At 50.4% G+C, this 21,668-nt stretch overlaps 1 protein-coding gene across 4 annotated transcripts; it reads right to left on the reverse strand.

Annotated features, from left to right (window-relative positions):
- Positions 1-502: 502 nt before the first annotated feature.
- PRRG3 (proline rich and Gla domain 3) lies at positions 503-10,715 on the reverse strand. Of its 4 annotated transcripts, none has more exons than XM_063083835.1 (4): positions 10,637-10,715; positions 7,423-7,460; positions 6,459-6,619; positions 503-6,022 (listed from the first exon to the last, which is right to left on the reverse strand). In XM_063083835.1, exons 2-4 carry the CDS (start codon positions 7,427-7,429, stop codon positions 5,495-5,497), a joined length of 696 nt encoding a protein of 231 aa, XP_062939905.1. In that variant the 5' UTR covers positions 7,430-7,460; positions 10,637-10,715; the 3' UTR covers positions 503-5,494. The 4 variants fall into 4 exon arrangements, with proteins under 4 accessions (XP_062939905.1, XP_062939904.1, XP_062939906.1 ...); XM_063083834.1 differs by having other exon boundaries at positions 6,459-6,643; XM_063083836.1 differs by lacking the exon at positions 10,637-10,715 and adding an exon at positions 10,411-10,466.
- Positions 10,716-21,668: the final 10,953 nt, after the last annotated feature.

Raw genomic sequence — 21,668 nt, forward strand, 5'->3', positions numbered from 1 at the left:
CCAACAGCTGTGAGTCTTTGGGGCTAATATCATGTTTCTACCATACAGAGGCCCTCTGAATAGGCCCTGCCCCCTGCCATGCTCAGAATTCAGGAAGCCCAGCCAGGGCAAAGTCTTGAGTATTGTGTCCCACCTACATAGTGCACAGGAAACATTCTCACTCCTGCTCCACCGCCAGCTCCGAAACCAAGCAGGGCATCCATCTAGCAAGGGGCACCTCTGTCAGTAAGCAGGGATCAGGTGACAGGGAAGTTGCCAACCCTGATTTGTGACAGATCTTACTATCCTCATGGGGGGGGGGTGGGACAGATCATCTTACACACCATGAGGACAAACTTTAGGACCCAGGACACCTCTTCTTCCTGCTCCTAAACTGGTTTGGGCTGTTTCCTTATCTACAGTCCTACCTTTGGAAGAACAAGTTTGACCCATAACCATCCACCCCCCATGGAAGTTGGGGAGTCAGCAGGGATCCAAGATGGACGAGGATCCAAAACAGAAGTGGATGTCATTTGCTCTTTATTATTATTCATTATCTTCTTGTACATAAAGAGACAAAATTTAACAGCTAAACTCAACAATTGTAAAAAGAGAGAGAGAAATCAGAAGCAAGTGTGTCTGTTGCCCCCAGGCTCCAGTGAAATCCCGACGTGGTACTGAATGTACAGATTGCCCAGCTGATGTGGGTCAACACATGAAGACGAGCACAGTTTCAAGTGGTGCCAAAATGAATCCGGTTCACAACAATCATTTCTAGAAGCTCAGTTGCACATATCAGGGTTTCCACTGTCACAAATTCACAATTACAGAGTGAAACAGCAGGTGTGTTCGGGCCTGGGAAAGCGGCATGTGTAAGGGGAGACGATTGGGAGGCAAAAGCAGCTGGTTGGTTTGTCCCAGTCCTGAATGTCTGCCTGAATGCCCGGCTGGGGGCGGGGGAAGGGCAGGCACCGTTCAGCAGTCAGATATCAGGACAGTGAAAGGACTGTTGAGGCTTTGAGCCCGAGGGGGTGTGCTGTTTGAATATCTTTGTCAGAGAAATTCTTGCTAGGAAGAGACTAGCCACCCACAGCCTGTGAAAGGAAAAGCTCCCTATGTTTGAACATTTAGGGGCAAATGGTGGGAGTGGCCAGTCTGATAGCAAAACATCCGCTTTACAGGATATTTACAAAGATACATACATGTATTAGTTTAAATTGTAGTCTAGTTCACAAACTTTGTTATTCGTTGGATAAATAAAGGAGTAGAATGAAAGGCTGCAATACCCGACATCCTGGATGTGGAGAGAGAGATGGAGGAATATGGAGAGAGAACAAAAGACCCCCCGCACAGAAGGAGCCTGACACAACGAGAATTGCTGAACCCCAAAGCTGAAGGCACGGTGAAGGGATCCTTAATATCTTGGCCCTTTTCTTTGAAAAGGGTACTCATTTTAAACTGGATTCCTCTTACACGGAAGCCCCTGAAAATTGGCTAAAGGGAAGAATATTTAAAATATTTTTATGTAGCAAGAATTGCAGCTACTGTGAATTATCTTAAGTTGTGGTTTTCTCTAAGTTCTCAATTAGTGGCCTTCAAATGAATGGGCTTTGACTGTAGATGCAGGCAGTCTAATTACAGTACTTTTAAATTAGCTAATTATACTGATTAGTATTAGTAGAGTTCAGTGGGAAGGATGTGCTTGTTTTTCAATGGGCAAAGCCCTAAAATGGAGCTTCATTACTTCTCAAGCTGAAAAGCAGCCTGGACCAGCAGCTTTGAAAATGAGTGTACACACACGAGACACAGGACACACACACACACACACACTCGATGAGTGAGAGAGCCTCTCTCCACGATCTCTCTATCTCTTGGACAAAAGAACAATCTAGAGGCAGTGTCAGTGTTATTTGCCTCACATGAGATGCCATTTGGTTGTCTGAAGATGAACTCTGGCTGAGGGTTGGGAGTCTCCAATCACTGGGACAGGAGAAGCATCTGTCTCCAACCACTTAACAAAAAGACGTTTCCCTGTCCCAAATTCCTCATATTCGGGCTACCAAAAAGACAATGTCCAACCAATGGGGCAGATTCCTGTTCTCCGAAGCACCCTAAGGAATTCACACTAGTGGCAGTGGGATTGGCATCGCAGGCCCCTCGGCCAGGGCACAACACAGCTGTGCAGGGAAGCGGGGTGTGCATGCCGGCAGCTGTGCGTCCCACTCTGGCTATTGTGCTTTTGTCTGAAGACCCGAGGCGACGGGAAGCAGGGAGAGGCAAGATTGTGATTTTTGTTTTAAAAAGTCTTAAAAAGTTTTTGGTTGAAAACAAGTGACAGTCATATTTCAAGGAATTCTTTAAAGCCTTTTCTCTTTTTTTTAAATGAAAAATATCTAAATAATTAGCCCCGCCATTCCCAAAGTCTACAGACACACATCTTTAAAAAAAAAAAAAAAAAAAAAAAAAATGCCCAGGAGGGCTCAGATTTCCTTCAGCTGCTGACACCACAAAACAGCCGAGGCGGGGGCACTGTGCCAAAAGGGCGTGCGAGTGGGGCCCACAGGGCGGAGGCTCACACGATGGAACTGCTTCGTCTTCGTCCAAAGTCTTTTGTGAGGGGGCAGAAGGTGGCCACGCTGGGGGGGCTCCCACAGCTAATCTTGGCTTTCCTCACTTGGGGCCCTGTCATCAGGCTGCCAGCCCCGGGAGGTGACATTCCTCCCTTCAGACCGGATCCCTCCTGGTACAAATATAGCTGCACACCGGCTATTGTTTCAGATAAGCAATGAGAAAAGGCAATGTGCACACGTGTGTACACACACGTCCAAAAACAATAGAGTGGCTACCAAAGAGTTAGCATTGTATCAAATCAACGTCCATACAAAGACAGAGTTTGAAAAGATATGTACAGGGCATTCATAAAAGCCAAATGTGCACCACGGGGAGTTATGCCCACTGGGTACTGTATAGTCTTTTTTCTACAGTCTGCGGCGAACACCGTCCCAGAGACCATGGATGGCACAACCCCACCTTGAAAAACACTGCGAAGCACCTGAACCAGAGACCACAGGCCTTAAGCGGCTGCCTCTGGCTTTTCCTGCCACCTGTCCCCAGCCCTTGAGGACACATGCTGCCCTCCAGGGGCCACTCCCCAGGATTCTGCTTCTTGCTGTCTCCCATCACCACCCAGTCTCGAGCTATGGGGCACCTGGGCAGGGAAGGGCTCAACAGATTCCAGCAACACAGGGCATTTCCTGGCACCCTCCCTTTGGCTCTGATCGGTGGGGCCCATGCCTGGCTCTCTGCTAACTGGGGGAAGTAGCTTTTCATGTGCTCCCACATCACACTTGGGCACCTGCTTGAGAAAATACTGGGATAGCCGGGGCTGGCCCCAGAGCTTCAGGTTCCCCCAGGTCCTCCAACATGGCTGACTGGGATTAGGCCCAGCCTCCATCATGGAAAAAGCAGGAGCCTTTTGGGCCCCAAATCCCTTTGTGAGGAAGCCCAGGAGTGCAAAGTAGAGGCCCAGGGGCGGGAGGGAGGAAGGGAAGGTGGAACGCCACTTGGTCAGCATCTCTGGTATCAGGGAGTGCTGGGGGGCAGGGGCGGGGACAGGGAGAGTCAACTGGCAGGAAATTCTCCCCAGGTGGAGACTCAGCTAAGACTGCTTCCTTATAACCCACACATTTCTGGAAAAATCTCCCTAAGGGCAAAGCTCACTGGCTCCCTGGTGCTTCAAGCACTTCACAGCCTCAGTTAGCTCAGTCTGCCTCCAATGGGTGTGTGAGGTGGGGGGAAGAGTGAGAAGCCCCAGCCACAAGGTCAAGCTGTCCAAGCCCTGGCCGCACTGGGGTAAGAACATAGGTCTCCTGACTTCAACCACGTTCTGTGGCAAGTCCCAGGACTGGAGGGGCCTCTAGAAGTCATCTGTAGCCTCCAGGCAGGGTTGCATTCAAAGAATGAGTGTCAATGTCTGCCTTGGAGCGTTGTTTAGACAGAAGAAGCTTGTCGACTCCGTGGGTTTTAAATTACTGTGGTTGCCAATAGATCCGGGCCGTGCACTCTTTTGGGCCCCACAAAAAATTGCTACATTTTTTAAAGCACCACAGAGGAAAAATGGTTTGGTGCCAAGACCAGGAGAATGGAGATGGGGGTGGGGGGAGGTGGTGTCAACAGCATCTTCCGCGTGGTCACTGACAGTTAAAGGGCAGGTCACCTCTGCCCCACTGCTGTCCGAAGCCTCACTAAAAACTGACCAGCACCTGGCAATGGCAGAGCAAGCCCCGGAAGGGCCTTTGACCCCAGGTCATGGGCTCACCCACAAGGAAATTTTTTAAAAGGGACACTTTAGGATCTTCTCCCCAGGTGGGCACCATCATTAAAGAGAAATCACCGATCTACAGTTCAAGTTCAATGCACCTATTCACAAAAAAGGAAGTATCCTAAACGTTCAAAACCAGATAGCACAGTGTCCAGGAGGCCAAGCTCATGGGTTTAATTGTCCTATGGATCAATCAACCTCACAAAGAGAAAACTTCAGCTCTCTGCCCCAGCCTGTACCCCAACCATCTGGAGGTGATGTGCTCCTTGGGCAGGGTCAGGAGCATCAGTTTTCCCCACGAGAGAGTGCTCCAGGGCTGTGAGTGGGCTCGTGCCAGTGGGTAGTGGTTTTAGCACAGCTGGTACACATGTCTGGAGAGCCAAGGTCTGGGGGAAGCCAAGCACACTAGAGACAGGATGGCAAAGTTCATGCAGGTCCCTTGGTCAATCTGGAGGAGGTAACTCTGCCCCCAGCCCCCTGCTCCTCATCCTGTACACACCCTGTCCTCCTGCCAGGCTGCTCTAGACATTCCTTTCAACCTGGGCAGGACTGCGAGGGTGTGTGCCAGAGGAGGGGCGTGCCACAGGTCCTTACGATTGATTTCCCTTGGCCTCCTAGGAATGGCCCAGATTCTGTTGTTTCATTTTAGCGTGTTCATTATTCATTTACTTGTTATTACTTCTTTGTTTTGTTTGTTGCTTCACACTTGCCCCTGTCCTCACAGTGTAAGGCAGGACAGAAAGCACAGAGCTGTTGAGGAAAAGGACTTGCTTCTTTCCCTGACCTCGTGGCCTGGGGCTCCAGACACAGACAGGTCTCCAGTCAGCCCCGCGGCCCCAGGCTCCAAGCCTCTGGGCCTTCTGGCCACAATCAACTCAACTGGATGATTCCTTTGGCATAAGAGAAGCCAGTCCCTGACAGGGGGGACAGGATGGTGGGGGCTCAAGGGGGTTCGGGAAGAGCTGGGATCTCTGGTCTGGAGCTCTTCCCAGGGGGGTTGGACTCATGCAAGCTCCTTACCCCCACCCTCCCCACCTGTCTCTGATGACTGACTCCCTAAAAATCCACGGTTAGGGAATTATTTGGCAACAAGGAGGCTAAGGCTGTTTTGTGGTGGCACAGTCTTTAGAAAGTTAAAAAGAAAATAGGAGGCCTCTGAAAGAGGCGTTCACATGGGACAGGACACGCCTCCCACTACTTGTTGGAGCCGGGGTTGGCGGCCACTATCTCCTCATACTTTGGGGGTGGGTCACTGTAAGAGACACTTGCCTCCTCACTGCTACTCTCCTGAGGCGCAGTCACCTCCTCATAAGAGGGGGGAGGGGTGGCACTGGACAGTCTGGAAAGAGAGAGCTCGGGGAGGTAGAGGGTACTCTCAAGTCGCACCGTGGTTCTGCCCCCCCGACTGGGCCCCAGCACCACTTGGGGGGTAACCCCTGCCTCACGGTGCCCAGAGGACTCTCCCTGGCTATGCATGGTGCCCCGGTACACCATGACCCGGGGGAGGCTGTGCCCGGCGCGACTGGCAAGGTACCGGTTCTGAGCGTAGGAGGGGTGATGACGGGTTGCTTTCTGCAGCTGGCACCTCCAGATGATGAACAAGGCGATGACAATCAGCAATGCCACCCCCAGAAGGGGCACCACCACATACATAGCGTCGGAGCTCTGCGAGGGGTCTCGGACCGAGTACACTGCATTTGGGTACCCCTTCCAGAACTCCATCTGCAAGAGAAAAAGGGTCGCTTACACCTGGGGAAGACGGATACCATGGGAGGCTCACCAGACCCTCCTGCTCTGGTTGGGCCTCAGAGGCCCCAGAGACCCACAGCAGATCTAGTATCATGTTGGGTGAGGCTGGTGGCAGCTTCCCAACCTTCCCCACCTGAATGCTCTTGGAGAGCTATCAGAGAGGCTGTGGAAAGCACCAAGGACAAAGGACAACGCTCCCAAGTGAGGAGGCCCCCAAGAGTCAGGCAAGGGACAGTAAGTACATTTTGTTTGTTCCCGTATGGCTGCAGGGGCCATGCTCCAGGCTGAGAGTGGGGAGTGGGGGCTTCCCTTCCCTGCTTCTCATTTGTCTGCAATACCAGGGCCCATTCTTGGTATTCCTGAGGCTGCTTCTACTGCGAGCCAGCATCCCATCCCTGGGGGTACGTGCCGTTTTCTCTTTGTTCTCGAACACCTCCTTGACCTCCTCGTAGCTGCAGATCTCTTCCATGCACTCGCGCTCGATGGTGCCCTGGCGCAGCTCCTCCAGGAACTCATTGGCACGAGGGAACCGTTTCAGGACCGAGTGGGCATTCTTGGCCTCCAGAAACACTGAAGAGAGAGGCGTCCTGAGGCCTGGAATGGGGAGGTGCCCAGGGGCTCCTTCAAACCAGGCTCGGCCCAGGGACTGAAGCACAATTGTGGAGAGAAAGCCGGCAAAGCGAGCAGGCAGGACGCCAGGCATGCAAGCCGAGGACATGGCTGGCTCTTTGTGAAAGGGACAGAAGGGTTGACTGGCTCTGACACCATGAAACTCCTGTCTAGAATACCATGGCTCCAACAGAGCTCAAGGCCCTGGCAATATGGGGAGAAATGGGAACCAACTAAGAGGGAGGGCCTGTGCACAGGAACAAGAAAGAATAAGAATTTTGAGTATTGCAGTCATCAGTGAATAAACGCCCACTGTCTTCTACATCCATTTGCAAAGAGAAAGTCAGAGACCTTGTCATGAGAATTTATCCATCTTTGAAGCTGATGCTGGTAGGATTAAAACTAGATAATCCCATAAGTATCCACCATGAGCCACGCACCCCCACAAGTCTGAGCTGAGATTTTGGAGGAAGAAGAGGTGGCATTTGCTCCTGGTGGGACTTCCTAGTTCTCATGTTAAGCAAAGCCCCTTGGTGCCCAGGCTGCTGGGGCTTGGCTGGCAAACAGACACCCTTCCCAAGGCCCCTTGACCTGTCACATTAGTGCTCTCACAGAGGCCTGGGTAGGTGCACACCCACAGGTGGAATGCAGCCGAAGGTTTGAGAGGGGAAAGCTGCTACTCGGCCACCCTGGGGAGAGGAAAGCTAGGAAGGACTTGAAAGAGGGACATCTCCGCCACTCTGCCTGGGCTTGGAAGAACTCACCTGCCATGGTGCCTCCTCAGCTCCAGCGTCTCACTTGCCTGCAAAAGGAGAAAAGTGACGTTGCAGTGAAACCACATCCAGAAATCTACAGGACACCCTCTTGGCCCTGGGCTGTGATGCTCCCCTGCACTGGCCATTCATGGCTTCTACTGCTTCTTATTCTTTCCCAAGCTCTTCTCTGGAGCTCTCCCAGGTCCAGCAGAGCCCAAAGGAAACCTTCCAGCTATTTCCCCAAGAACACATACTGAGCCAGTGAGCTCTAGAAGACTTAAAGTTTGAATTTTTCTTTAAAAACAGAAAACTCCTACAGGCTGAGTCTCCTCTTTCCTCAATGTATCTTTGCACCTTCAAATTGAGAAGAACCTCAGAGACAGATGCAGAAAAGAAGGCCAGAGAGATGGGGACTTAGGTAAGGTTAAGCAAACTGACAAAGAAAGAGGCATGGCCTGAATAATTTTGACCACAATGGTGAGTACCAGGTACCTCTAGTGACAAGCATGTTACCTGATAATAAAGCTTAACACAGCAACAAGAACCATCTCAAAAGTCACGGCCTGGCTGGGACTGGCCCACAGTAACCTTTGGTGGGCATGTGTTCTGCAGGGTCAGAACCTCCATACTCAACCCTGCTGTGTTCTTATGCTCCCTGGCCAAATCTATCAGGCCCAAACCCAGATGGCTTCCTGTGCTCATCTTCACCAGACGAGGAGGCCAGATACCTGGAATCTTCTGGAACCGAGCATGTTTCCTCTCTTTGCAATAAGACCACTGCAGCAAAGTACCAAGACACAGATTTAAATGATCAAAACCAAGACACTAACTAGAAGAGTTGCCTCTCATGGGAGCTATTGTCCAAAAGTCTTTCTCCTGCTAAGGAGCTCCCCAGCCAGTACGAAAGCCATGGGCACAGCACACTGTGCCTCCTGGCCCTCCCCACAACACACGCTCCCACTCATACACATATTCCAGAGAGCTGGCCAAGCTGTCCACATCTGGGAGCAATCACCTTGCTGCTCCCCTCCCCAAGCAGAAGCTCCGGGTTTATGACTAACTGCATGCAAGACACATGAACTGTGTAACCCACTGTGCTACCCTTTTTTGCCTAGGCTGCCAGGAAGTTCAGCGTTAACACCGACAGTCAGGCACAGGCACCCTGGAAGTCTGGCTGTTATGCACATACACTTCTCTCCTGCGACGTGGTATCTGGTTTTCTATTTATGTGTTCTGAGTCTTACTGTGTACTTATATGTCTACTAATCCTTTTGGCAAACAGGTAGAATACAAATCACACAAAAAATTTAAAGCTGAAGGAAAAACAGCAAATCTCACATCCGTCACCATGTCAAGGGGCTTTCTCTTTTGAACCCCACAACAATTCTACCCCAAACTATCAACATGTGAATTTGTCAAGAGACAGGCCAGCCACTGTGAGAAAGTTGGCCCTCAATGTTCATAAGAGCAAAGATGGAATATTATCTCGAAACTCTGCTTCCATTATGGATCTCCAAGGTTCTTGTGATGAGGGTGTGGTTATAGTATGCCTAATAGCAAGGTTTTTTGATTGAAGAAAAATGGAGCTGTTGTGTCAGGATTTGAGAAGAATTTGGAAAGGGAAGACAGAAAAATGTGTTCCATTGCTTATCGAAAAGAACTGCAGCGTTTTATGTGAAAAATTATATAACAGCTTACATATAGTCACCTTTGGTTCCCAACACGCCTGACTTTGGTGCATGAACACCCACACATATCATAGATCCGAATGTGTGTTCTCCTGACACCTGCAAAAGTCATTAGTTCATTTTTAAGCTTCAGAGGAGCCAGAAACTCCCCAAAACAGCTCACATAGCATCGCCCACTCTATTAGCAATTCCGTAGTCACCATCACGACTGCTGCTGCTGCTGCATAAGGCCTCCTCCCCGTCCCTCCCCAAAATATAGCGCCTGCTTCTTCCCCTATAAATACACCATCAATAGGCGGTTACTATGGCAACAGCGAGGCAGCAAGCGTGAGGGCTCCACGACAGAGAATGCTGCTGCAGTCACGCATGTATATGTCCCTCCTGCCCCTGGTGGATACTGTAAAGCTGATTGTAGGCTGAAGGAAGTTTTAACCCACTCCCCACAGGAACACAGCTGAATCCTGACCACCTGGAAAGGAAAGGAGGCAGGGAACTGGCCACCACAAAGACCTTCCTTAACCCCACCCCAGGCTAAAGCTTCTGAATCATAGCACTTTGGGACACTGCCCCAAAAGTCCCTCGCACGGGACTGGCGGCCACCAAAGCACCTGGTGTCCCATGACATGGCCTCCAAGCCACTTCTCCAAATCCTAGCCCTTTGTATTTCCATCACTCAGAACTGATCGCCAGGAAAGGGTTCTGTGATCTCCAAATCTCATGACTCATCGACCCATCCAGTGACACAGCCACTCCCAAATTATGCTCAGTCGAACTCTGGGGGCCCCCTTGTCCCCTTCCACTCATGCCAGCCCTGAAAGTGCTTGTCCTTGCCCACCTTCGCCCGATACCTGGCCACAAACTCCTGCTTCTGGCCCAGCAACACTCTTCTCGCGGGTCTGCTCAAGACCCCCAATACCTTGGCCCGGCCAGCTGGGCCTCCAGATTCCCCCTCCCCAACAGAGCCCCGCACCCAGCTCGGTGGCCCTGGACACCGAACAGTGCCCTCGGGTGTGGGGCACCCAATCCAAACGGCCTCACCGTTCTCCGGGCCCAAGAGGCGGCCGCCCTGTTTGCGCACGCAGCCCGCCACCTCGCTCTGCGCCTCTGCCAGCAGGGCCCCTGTCCCCGCCCACCTGCTCCCCGTCGGCCAAGCCCCCCGGCCCAGCCCCGCCGCCGCCTCCTCCTTCCCTCCCTCCCCGTCCCGCTGCTCTCCCGCCGCCCCGGGCGCCCCGTCGCCCGACCCGCCAGGGCCGAAACGCGCCTGCAGCCCCCACCCCTCGCAGCTGGGCGCCCAGGCCCTGCCCATTACCTCGGCACCCCCCTGCCTGCCCCTGCTCTCCTCTGGGGGTTCCGCCGCTGCCCGCCCCCCACACCCAACCACGCCAGGTCTGGCCTCGCGCCCCGCGCCTCGCGCGCCACCCTCGAGCGCCACGACCGCTGTGCCCCGATCGCCAGGCCGCGATCGTTGCGCTGCACCGCGCACCGGGCCGCCTGGCCGAGGAGAGGAAGGAGGGGTGGGGGCCACGAGAGCGGACCTAGGGGGTCGGAAGAGCGGGCCGGCAAGCTGGGCCGGAGGGGCGGCGGCGCGCACCGAGCACCGCGCGCCCGCGCCCCACTCCGCCGGCGCCGCCCCTGACCCCGCCCGTGCCGCCGGAGGGCGGGGCCTGGCCGGCGGGCCCGGGGCACACCGGGGACCCTCGGCCTCTCCACCGGTCCCGTCGTGAGCCAGAGCGCTGGACCTTGGAAAACCCGGCGCAGAAGAGGGCTCGAGCGACCGCGCCCAAGGCCCCCGCTCCAGGAGTCCCCGTGCAGCCCAACCCCCTCTCCTGTCCACAACTCGGGCTCACCTGCCATTCTGGCCGGCTCGGCTCCAAGTGCCCGCCGAAAAGAGAGGGGCACGGGCCAATAGCCTCGGCTCCCCCACTTACCGGGGCTCCACCGGGCCTGCAGAAGAAGGGCCGGGTCGAGGCCGCGTTCCGACAATGACCGGGTGACCTTGGCTTCCTCACTTACCTTCCCCCCGCCCCCACCCCTGCTCTGGGAAGACCGGCTACTCCTCCTACAATCTGAGAAATGGGAAGAATCCCGCCTCCATTCGCGGGGCTATGGAGAGATGAGGGAGGAAATGGGTGTGGGTAAGGCACAGAAAGGGGAGAGGATGGACTCTTCAGGCCCTGCAAGGAGCGCTAGGTGGGGGGCCCCTTCGGAGGCCGAGCTGTGGGAGATTTAGCATGGCGGGACAAGACGCCTGTAGCGAGAGATGACACTACTCCAGGAAGAACCACAGGACAAGGTTGACTGCTAGGAAAGGGGCAAGACCATTCTGAGGGAGCTCAAGGTCTGGGTCTGGACTCTCTGCACTTGTAGAACCGAGCCCAGCACTAGGATTGGCTCCTCCTCCCCACCTGCTTTGTGGGCGATTGATGAGGATTAAGCCTGAGAAGGTGTCCCTGAAAGTACCCCCTCCCCCATCCCAGACAGAAATGCCAACCTGCCCTGCCAGGGGGGCGAAAGAAGGGTGGGGGAAGGCCTGCTCCTCTCCAGCTGCCCTGGCCAGGGCTGAGCTCCCCTGCTGCTCTTGTTCCTGCCCTTCTTACCCTGTCCCCAGCATGGCACTTTCCCTTCCATGCCTGCCTCCTGTTCTCAGAGTCCTTCCTTGGCTTGCTTGCTCATCCACGGCTGCAAGAGTCTTCCTTGCCCATGATAGAGCCTCTGGGCCCTCCACCCATTGAAGGCCAGGGGGACAGCACCCCTGGGGCCTGTGAAACAGGGTTCCAGAGGAAAAGCGAAGGTCACCTGGGGATGACAATGGGACTGCTTTGGGGCCCAAAGCTCTGTGTATGTTTTGAAGGAAACCCCAATTCAGGGGAGAAAGCTGAAGACCAGGTTGGCAAGAGAAATAATTTGGGGCTCTTCGGGAAGTAACCTCCTGAGTCTTGTAGCCCACCAGCATGATCTTTACAAACCTTGTATGCACAACTGTTGAAAAGACACCACTCCCAGTGTGCGCACAGGGGTCGCTGACTTCTGCCCTCCTCCCAGCTCCCCACTTCAGTTCTGGCGCCAGCAGCACCAGCCTGCTTCTAGTCTGCCAGGAACGCCTTTCCTCCCACTGCTGCAGGCCTGGCACTCTTTCGTTCATTCTTCCCACACACTGCAGATGGCATCTCTACTGTGAGGTCTTGTGGGATCCTCCGACCCCACCCAAGTTGGCCATTCCATTCTCAGCACCATCTGCATAGACTGTAAACTCGGGGGCCTCTGTGTCTGGCGAAGGAGGGCAAGGACAAAGAGCAGAGTCTCTGCAGCATTCTGCCTGCTGCAGCTCTTGGCGGTACCCATAACAGCTCTTTGATCTTCAGCAAGTGACTTCTCTGCATCTCAGTTTCCTTATCTGTCAAATGGGAATGATGGTATAGCACCTTCCTCAAAAGGTTGTCAAGAGGGAGAATGAGGTAATGACACAGCGTGTGCCTGGTGCTTACGCGTGAGCTTAGGTTGCCTCCTTACCTCCTCTCTCTTGGGGCCAGAGGCCTGGTCTTTTCCCATGTCCCCAGCATCCAGCACAGAGCCTCAACAGCAGCAGGTCCTCACTAGATTTTTGGAGAGCTGAGGCGGGAGGAGCTGGGCTGAAGTGAGGAGCTGGAGTGAGGGTCAACCTCCAATTTACCATCATGATGTTGTCCCCAACTCCAAAGGCAACTCTGGTCCCTGCTTCTTCCCTGTGGGGAGGCTGAGTCTTGGGACACCAGCTTGCTCCAGACTCTTTGGCTTCCTCAGATGGCTTTCCAACTCCCCACATCATGGCTCCAGGCACTCCTGGGGGCTGCAGCCCTCCTTTTCTTGCATCATTTGATTTTAGATCTTGGGCTGATTAATGCTCCCCCTACACTACTATGGGAAGGGCTTGGCCACTGGCTCCACCGCCTGGGCCAGGAATTGGGCAGTTTGGTACCGTCATGTGGCTTTCCTTTTCCAACCAAATTACAATGATTTTGAGCTCCCCTAGTGTACTGTTCAGATCCTCATTATCTAATGCTGGAGAAATGTACTGGTCTTCCCGTGAACCTTGAATCCCACTCCCTACCTACATCACATCCAACATTCACCCTTTTCTTTCGCCCTGCATTGGCAGTCTCTCCAAACACAACTTGGCACATCAAAATCTCTCCTGTTTCCTGAGTGCCTATCATGTGTAAGACACTGTATTAAGGATTATGGGCAGACACAGCTCCAAAAGAGTGTATAATATGGCTGCTAAAAAACAATTCTTTTAAAAAGTGGCAAAAGGCAGTAAAAATTCTCAACACAGTGTGTGAGGACAGACCTTCCACCCGGAACTTGACCTATTTTCTAACCTGTCTCCATTTCTTTCTTTATTTCTAATTTTTATTTATTATTAGCATATTTATTTTTACAAATCGTTATATTTCTTTATTCTCTTTGCCCGACCTATCACTTCCCAAACCTCCTCCCTCCCTCCCCCCATCTCTAGTATCCTTAGGTTTGTTGTCTCCTTCTGAAAGTTCAACATATTGTTGTAGTCTTTTCTTTCTTTCTTTCTTTCATGCCTTACTTATTCTCTCCTTCCCTCTCCCCCGCCCCCCTTCCTTCCTTCCTTCCTAGCAGCCAGTTATGAGTGAAAACATGCAGTATTTATCTTTCTGTGCCTGGATTACTTCACCTAACATAAGTTTCTTCAGACTCATCCATGTTGCTGCAAATGGCAGAATTTCATTCTTTTTTATGGCTGAGTAGTATTCCACTGTGTATATATACCACATTTTCTTTATCTAGTCAAAGGACAAAATGGATTAAAGTCTTAAATGTAAGACCTGAAACCATAAAATCATTAAAGGAAAATATAGGGGAAACACTCCAGGTAATAGAACTGGGCAAAGACTTTATGAATAAGACCCGCAAAGCACAAGCAACCAAAGGAAAAATAAACAAGTGGGATTATATCAAACTAAAAAGCTTCTGTACAGCAAAGGAAATAATCAATGGAGTGGAAAGACAACCTATGGAATGGGAGAAAATATTTGCAAATTATACATCTGACAAGAGATTAATATCCAGAATACACAAAGAACTCAAACAACTATACAGTAAAAAAACAAATAATCCAATCAAAAAAATGGGCAAAGGAGACAGACATTTTTCAAAGGAAGATATATAAATGGCCAACAGGTACATGAAAAAATTGTCAGCATCACTAGTCATCAGGGAAACGCAAATCAAAACCACATTGAGATATTATCTCACCCCAGTTAGACTGGCCGTTGTTAAAAAGACTGAGAATAACAAATGCTGGTGAGGATACAGGGAAAGGGGAACCATCTTACACTTTTGGTGGGACTATAAATTAGTGCAGCTATTACGGAACACAGTATGGAGGTTCCTCAGGCAATTATAGACACAACTACCACATGATCCAGCAATCCCACTACTGGGTATATATCCAAAAGAAGGGGAATCATCATGTCAAAGGGATACATGCATTCCCATGTTCATTGCAGATCTATTTACAATACCTGTCTCCATTTCTGATCCAGATCCCATTGGTCACAGGTGGTGTCATGGATATTTGACTAGTAGGGTCAAATAAGGCCCTGTGCTTAGAAGGGCTCTGAACACTTGTTTCAAGGCTTTGCTGTCACCATTTTGAAATTCTTAATAATTTTTAACAAGAGAACTTCATTTTTATTTTGAGCTGGGCCTTGAAAATTATGTAAGTGATCCTGCCCATCAGTGACATTCCCAGCATCCCTGATCCTATCCCCAGGATCACCCACCACTTTTCTTACTTCTCCCCTCCTCCCCTCTGCAAGCCTTGGCCAGTCCCTCTTTTCATCATCTTTCAGCTCCATCAATTCTGTCACATTGCCTCGCCCCAGTCCCATCCCTGAGCCTCATTCTTTGGCTGAGATGAGTGCCCTCTACCAGCTGCATCCACTAGCAGAGTTTTACTCTTTCTGTAACATTCATCCATTCCAGAATTGATCCCTTCTCTGAGCTCTACTGCCTCCTTTTCCTTTTGTCCTGACTGAGCCTCACTCTATTCCTGAACCTACACATTGATCCTTACCCTATAAGAGACTCACTCCATCCCTGCACACTGATTAACCAATTAATCAGGTGCTATGGGCTGAATTGTGACCCCAAAATTCACACGTTGAAGTCCTCACCCATCTACCTCAGAGAGAGACTGTGGAAATAGGGTCTTTAAGGTAAAATGAGGTCATCAGGGTGGGTACTTATCTAGTGTGACTGGTATCCTTATAAGAAGAGTTTAGAACAGAGACACATAAGGGATGACTGCGTGAGGACCAGGAAGAAGACGGCCATCTGCAAGCCAAGGAAAGAGACCTCTGGAGAAACCAACCCTTCTGAAACCTTGATCTTGGACTTCCAGCCTCCACATTGTGAGACAATAAATATTTGCTGTTTAAGCCACCCAGTCTGTGGTACTTTGCCATAACAGCCTTAGCAAACTAATACTTCAAGTATTTACACTGTGATATTATGTGTGTACTAGAACCCAAGATTACAAAAGCCAAAAAATCAAACAAAAATTCTTACCCTCATGAGTATTAGACAAAAAAACAAGAAATAAAAGATACAGGATGCTGAATGATGATTGGTGCTATGGAGAGAAATGGAGCAGAGATTTTAAATAAGGTGCTGGAGAAGTCCCCACTGAGAAGATGACATTTGAGCTGAGACCCAAAGGACGTGAGGGGCCATGCTGCTCCATGTCGAGAGATCCACAAGTGCAAGAGCTCTGGAGGCCAGGGCATGCCTAGCATGTTCTAAGGTCAGGAAAGAGAGGAGGTATGATAGGGGATGGGGTCATGGAGGTCAAGATGGCGGTGGCAAGAGATCACGCAGGGCCTCATAGGCCATCAGAAGGCCTTTAGTTATTAGTCAGAGTAACGTGGAGAGACATTGAGGGTTCCGAGTCAAGGTGTACTGTGATCTGATTTCTGTTTTCATAGAAATTACCAATCTGATTGCTTTATGAGATTAAATTGCAATAGTGGAAGCTGGAAGACTATTTAGGGGACTATGGAAATAACCCAGATGAGAGACAATGGTGGCTTACACCAGGTGATGCAGTCAAGTTCACGAGGAGAGGGCAGATTCCAGATAGATTTTGTTGGAAGAATCATTAGGGTTTGATGATGGTTTGGAGTCCAGCTGGGACAGAAAGATAGGAGTCAAGGATTTTTTGTCAGAAGAACATACAGGATGAATGTACTTGAATTGGTGATGGACTAGTTTACATAGAAGAATCTGAAGTTCAGGGGCAATGCCACGGCTGGAGATATAATTGGAGAATAAATGACATTCAGTCATTATTAAAGTTTGTGAGACTGGATGGGATTAATAAGATAGTTAAAAAAAACAGCCTCAGAAGCAAGCCCTGGGCAGTCCTACATGTAGAGGCAGGTAGACGAGGGGGAGCCAGCCAAGGAGGCAGGGAAGGACTGACAGGTGAGGAAGGCAGGGACCAGCAGGACGTGGAGGCAGCTGCAGAAAGGGTGCCAGAAGGAGGCAGTGAGCAACTATTCAAATCCAACAGACTCACCAAGGAAGACGAGGACAGGGATTTGACCATCTTATTTGTCAATGTGGAGGTTGTGAGTGACCTTACAGGAACAATTCTGGGGAAGCATGGAGGGACAATGGCAGATCAGAGTGTTTTCAATGAAGAATAGAAAAAAGGAATTGGGAACACTGAGTACTGACTGACATCTCTTTTGAGGAGTGAACGTAGAAATGGGGGGGCGGGCTTGTAGGGATATGAGGGGACAGGTAAAAGTATTTTTTTAAATGTGGGACAAGTTACAACATATTTGTATGCTAATGAGCCAGTAAAGAGGGAAAGGTTGGTGATGCAGGAGAGGGAGGCACAGATGCAGGTAGGTGGGAGAGGGGAGGGAGCTTGGAGAAGTTTGCTTCTGCTGGCTTCTATTTTTCCAAAGGAAACTGGCAGCCAGGCCACTAGTCAGGAGTTGGATGGAGGGGTGTTGCTGGTTTGAGGAGAGAAGGCTTGAAACTGTCTTCTGGGAGACAGGAGGGTGGATGTCCTATGGAACTGCAGCATGATTTCCCGGCTGCATTAAAGGCCCACTTGAGGATTAATGGCTGTTACTTTAAAGTGAAATTACTCAGCGTGTCTGCGCGGTTCTCTCCAGCCACTTTCAATGGCATAGTGCAGATCCAGAGTGGGCAGAGATAGATTTTATCAGGGTTCGGCTTTTGCCAGATGAGTACAAGGAAATGATGGAGGGACACAGGAACTGCATGTGGATTTGAGGAGTAAGTGATGATGGCTGAGTTTTAGGCTCGGTGAGGAGAGAGGTGAGGACAGTCAGGTTTTGGTGAGGAGAGTAAAGAGACAGTAGGATCATTGGTTTGGGGGTCCTGAGAGGGGTCAGAGGATTGTGGTAGTACTAAAAGGAGTGAGCTGGCAGTTGGGGAGCTGGATGCATGAAATTGAGAGTATGGAGGGGTGGTGGTGACAAATGTCAACAAGGTTTTAGGATGTGACCACAGAAGTAAGTAGCTGTGGTAAGGAGGAAGGCAAGAGCACTGGTGGGGAGTAGGGCAAGGGAGTAGGAGAGGAGGTTGGATTGCTCGTGCAGATACTGAAATCTACCATGAATGTACATCTTTAACTAACTTATACCAGACCCTTTGCAGCCTCATCTCCGACCCAACCCCCCACTCCATGAACCTCAGTAAATTTTAAGGAGTCTTACCACAAATAAATGATGAGTATATGAGGTAATGTAGATGTTAATCAGCTTGATTTAGCAAATTCCACAATGTGCACATTTTTCAAAACATATTGTACACAATAAATATATGCAATTTTTATTTGTCAATGAAAAGTAAGAAGAAGAAGAAAAAAAAATAGAGCTTAGGGACGAGACTAGTGGCAGGCAAGGGATGACAGATTGAGACCTGGGGTGTGGATCTTGCTGGGAGTGACCTCCAGGACAGATGAGGTTGACAGAGAAATGCGTAACTGAAATTTTGTAACCTTTGACCTACATGTCCCCAATCCCATCTCCCCTAAGCCCTGACAACCTTCGTTCAAGTTTTTCAGATTCTACATATAAGTGAGATAATGCAGTGTTTGCCTTTCTGTGACTGGCTTATTTCATTTATAATATCTTCCAGGTTCATCCATGTTGCCACAAATGGCAGGATTTTCTTCCTTCTTTTTTTTTCCTGGCTGAATAGCATTCCACTGTGTATATACACTACATTTCAGATAGCAAGTCTTGGCAAGGATGTGGAGAAAAGAAAACCCTTGCACACTATTGGTGGGAATGTAAATTAGTACAGCCATGATAGGAAACAGTATGAAGGTTCCGCAAAAATTTAGAAATAGAACTACCATATGATCCAGCAATCCCACTGCTGGGTATGTATCCAGAGGCATTGAAATTAGTATGTCGAAGAGGTATCTGCCCTCCTTTGTTCACTGCAGCATTATTCACAATAGCCAAGCTATGGACACCCCTGAGCTTTTAACCGAGCCCCTACGATGAGCCAGGCACCATGCCAGATATTCGGGACATAAGGATGAACCAAACAGACCAGATCTCTGCCCTGATTTCATTCTGGTTGGAGGAGGTAGACGACAAGCTAGTGAACACTGAGAACACCTAAGGGGGCAGGGGATGGGCACAGGGAGTGCCAGGGCACTGACTCACACCTCATCCTGATTCTGACCCCCTTTTGGAGCCTTCCAGGCCTCTCAGTCCAGGCCAGCTCGTGGTGACACTATGTAGCCTCACTCACTCTCCCCCAGCACTGGCCTTTATCTCCTTCTGGCCTCCCCAGACCAGCCCCTACACCACCCCTGCTTCTCATGTACTGCTCAACACTCAACCAAGCCTCTCCACCGAGCTCCACCTGCTCCCTGAGCTTCACATTGCCCATGGCCCACTGGCCCTCAGAGGCTCCCCATTCTGGCCCCCACTTCCAGACAGAAGCCGCTCCAACCAGGCTGAACCTCGTGCTGACTCCCCAACTCCTGTGCCAGGTTCTGGTCTCCACTGCCTATCCCCCCTCAGCACCCTGCCTCCCCCTCACTTCATCTTGCACCTTCTTATCCTGCCAATCCAAATGTCACCCATCTCCGAGTCCCTGCCCACACATCACAGCCATAACGTTCATCCATTCCCGTTCCCCACACCCTCCCTGGACAGCAGTACAAGTTCTGGAGTCAGACAGCCTGGGTTCAAAGCCAGCCTTTTTGTTTGATGACTGTGTGCCTTGTGCGAGGAACTTTGCTTCTCCAGGCCTCAGCTTTCTCATATGAAAAATGTGGGTGGTAAGAGATCTCCCTTCCAAAGGGCATTGTGAGGACCGAATGATATAGCACGAGTGCAGTGCAGCGTTTAACACAGCACCTGGCTCAGTGGGGTCTCAATCAGTGGGAGCTACAAGACTACACCAGCCTTGGGTAAATGGTCTGGCACCTTTTAATCCAAGGGCCAGAGCCAGACTAGAAATCTGCATACCATCACAAGGGAGGTTCTACCCTCACCCCCCACTTCCTGGCTTTGGAACACTCCCAGCAAGCTCTGATGTTCTCTTAACAAACTCTGGCAGAGCAAGCACAGCCAAGAAGTGAGGCTGTTGAGGTTTTAGGGCTGGGGTTGTCGGGGAAGCTTCTGCCTCCTCCCCCAGCTGCTGTTGAACTGCCTCTCAGCAATCCACTGCAAGGGCTAAGAATCCACACACCTCCACACATATGGTTCAAGGTGTTCCTTAGGGAGCCAGGGTCTGAGAGTACAGAGTCCTAGGAGCTTGAGGACAGCTGGTGGACTGGCCATGATTGAAGCCTGGTCCTTCCCAAAGGAGGCAGAAGTTCCCACTGACTGGGGATAGAGGAACCTCTAGACCGGTATTTCTCAAAGACTGTGATGCACAGAAATCATCTGGATGCTTTTTCATCATGGTAATTCTCATGTCTTGATCTATATTCTGTACAGAATCAGTAGGTCACAGGGGTAGCCAGAGTCACGCACGGTTACCCAATACCCAGCATGCCCAATGAATGGGATGCAGGGTCCCTGGGTGGACCAAAGTCTTAGAAACACTGCTGTAGTGTAGACGTTATATTCGTGAAGTCTCTCTGTCTCTCTCTGTCTCTCTTCTCTCTCTCTGTCTCTGTCTCTCTTTCTGTCTCTCTCTCTCACACACACTCCAGCAGAGGCTTCCCAGAGGCAATGGGCTATAAGGAGAAGCATCCTCATCTCAGTTTGGGAGGTCAGGTGAGCAAGCACAGGGAGTCTTTGGAAAGCCTGGGAGCCAGCAGAAGTATGTCAAGGCCTGGAACAGGGTTTCTAGAAGGTCTGGCCAGGGTTACTTGAGCAGGCCAGGCTCAGTATATGGCCCATCTGGAACTTTGCTATCCTCCTACGTGCACACCTGCTCCGTCCAAACCTATACATATACCCTAAGCCAGGAAATGATGTTTAAGCAGACAAGCTCTCATGTGGCCTCCGCCCTGATGTGTTTCATTTTTCCTAATGCCACTTCCTGGACACTGTGGGCACTGTAGCTACCACCTCCACCCTGTGAGGGCATATTCCTTCCCTATGCCAGACCTCTCTAGATACCGTTACCACACAAGTTGCATCAACTATGGTTGAGATCTCCAGACTCAAGTCCAGATGCATTCCTTGCCCCTGAGTCTTATGATGGGGGGGTGAGGTGTCAGGAATCATGCTGATTTTTAGAAGGGATTGAGATCCCAGAACCACTGCCTTGCCTGGAATGTTCACCAAGCATCAGAGGTACCACCTAGCCACCAACCCCTGGCTGTTGGGAATGGATGCTGCAGGGGAGGGGGTGCTGCTGAAAGATCTGAGAGGTAAAATGACAAGCTTCTTTTGTCACTCTGCTCAAATCACAGTGGCCTCCTTGCTACTCCAGAAACACCTGAAGTGTGTTCCTACCTCAGGACATTTGCACTTGCTGTTCCCTCTGCCTGAAATTCTCTTTGTTTGAGGTGTATAACAAACTTCTATTGAGCACCCAGTATGGACAGGTATGCTTTATATGCTGAGTACAGCAGTGAACCAAGCAGAGTAAAGACTTTGTCTTCATGGATGTCACAGACAACACATTAGTAAATAAGCACAATATAGATCAGATTCTATCCAATCGAAGGTGATATCAATTCCCTGACCTACCAATCAAGCTATGCTTCCAATGAAGCCGTGATACAGACTTTCTTGGCACACACAATTTTTATTTTGTACTTATTATTGAAAAAGTTCTTTTAGACTTGTTCAGACATGGATTTTTATGGTAGATCACTCCAGTACTTACATAAAAAGGAAAATATAAGCAAAATAAATTGGTTAAAGTCGACCTGCTCACATTCCGTGTCCAACTCTCCTGAATCATTTTTTGACCCAGACTCGTGGCAGTCTCTGTGTTTCCGTATAACATCAGGAGTGTCGCCGAGGCAGCCTTTCTTTAAAGACTGTATTTTCTAAAAAGCTTTTGGGCCCTCAGGTCCACTTTGGACTC

This window comes from Cynocephalus volans, chromosome X (genome assembly GCF_027409185.1).
Source record: "Cynocephalus volans isolate mCynVol1 chromosome X, mCynVol1.pri, whole genome shotgun sequence".
Lineage (NCBI taxonomy): Eukaryota > Metazoa > Chordata > Mammalia > Dermoptera > Cynocephalidae > Cynocephalus > Cynocephalus volans.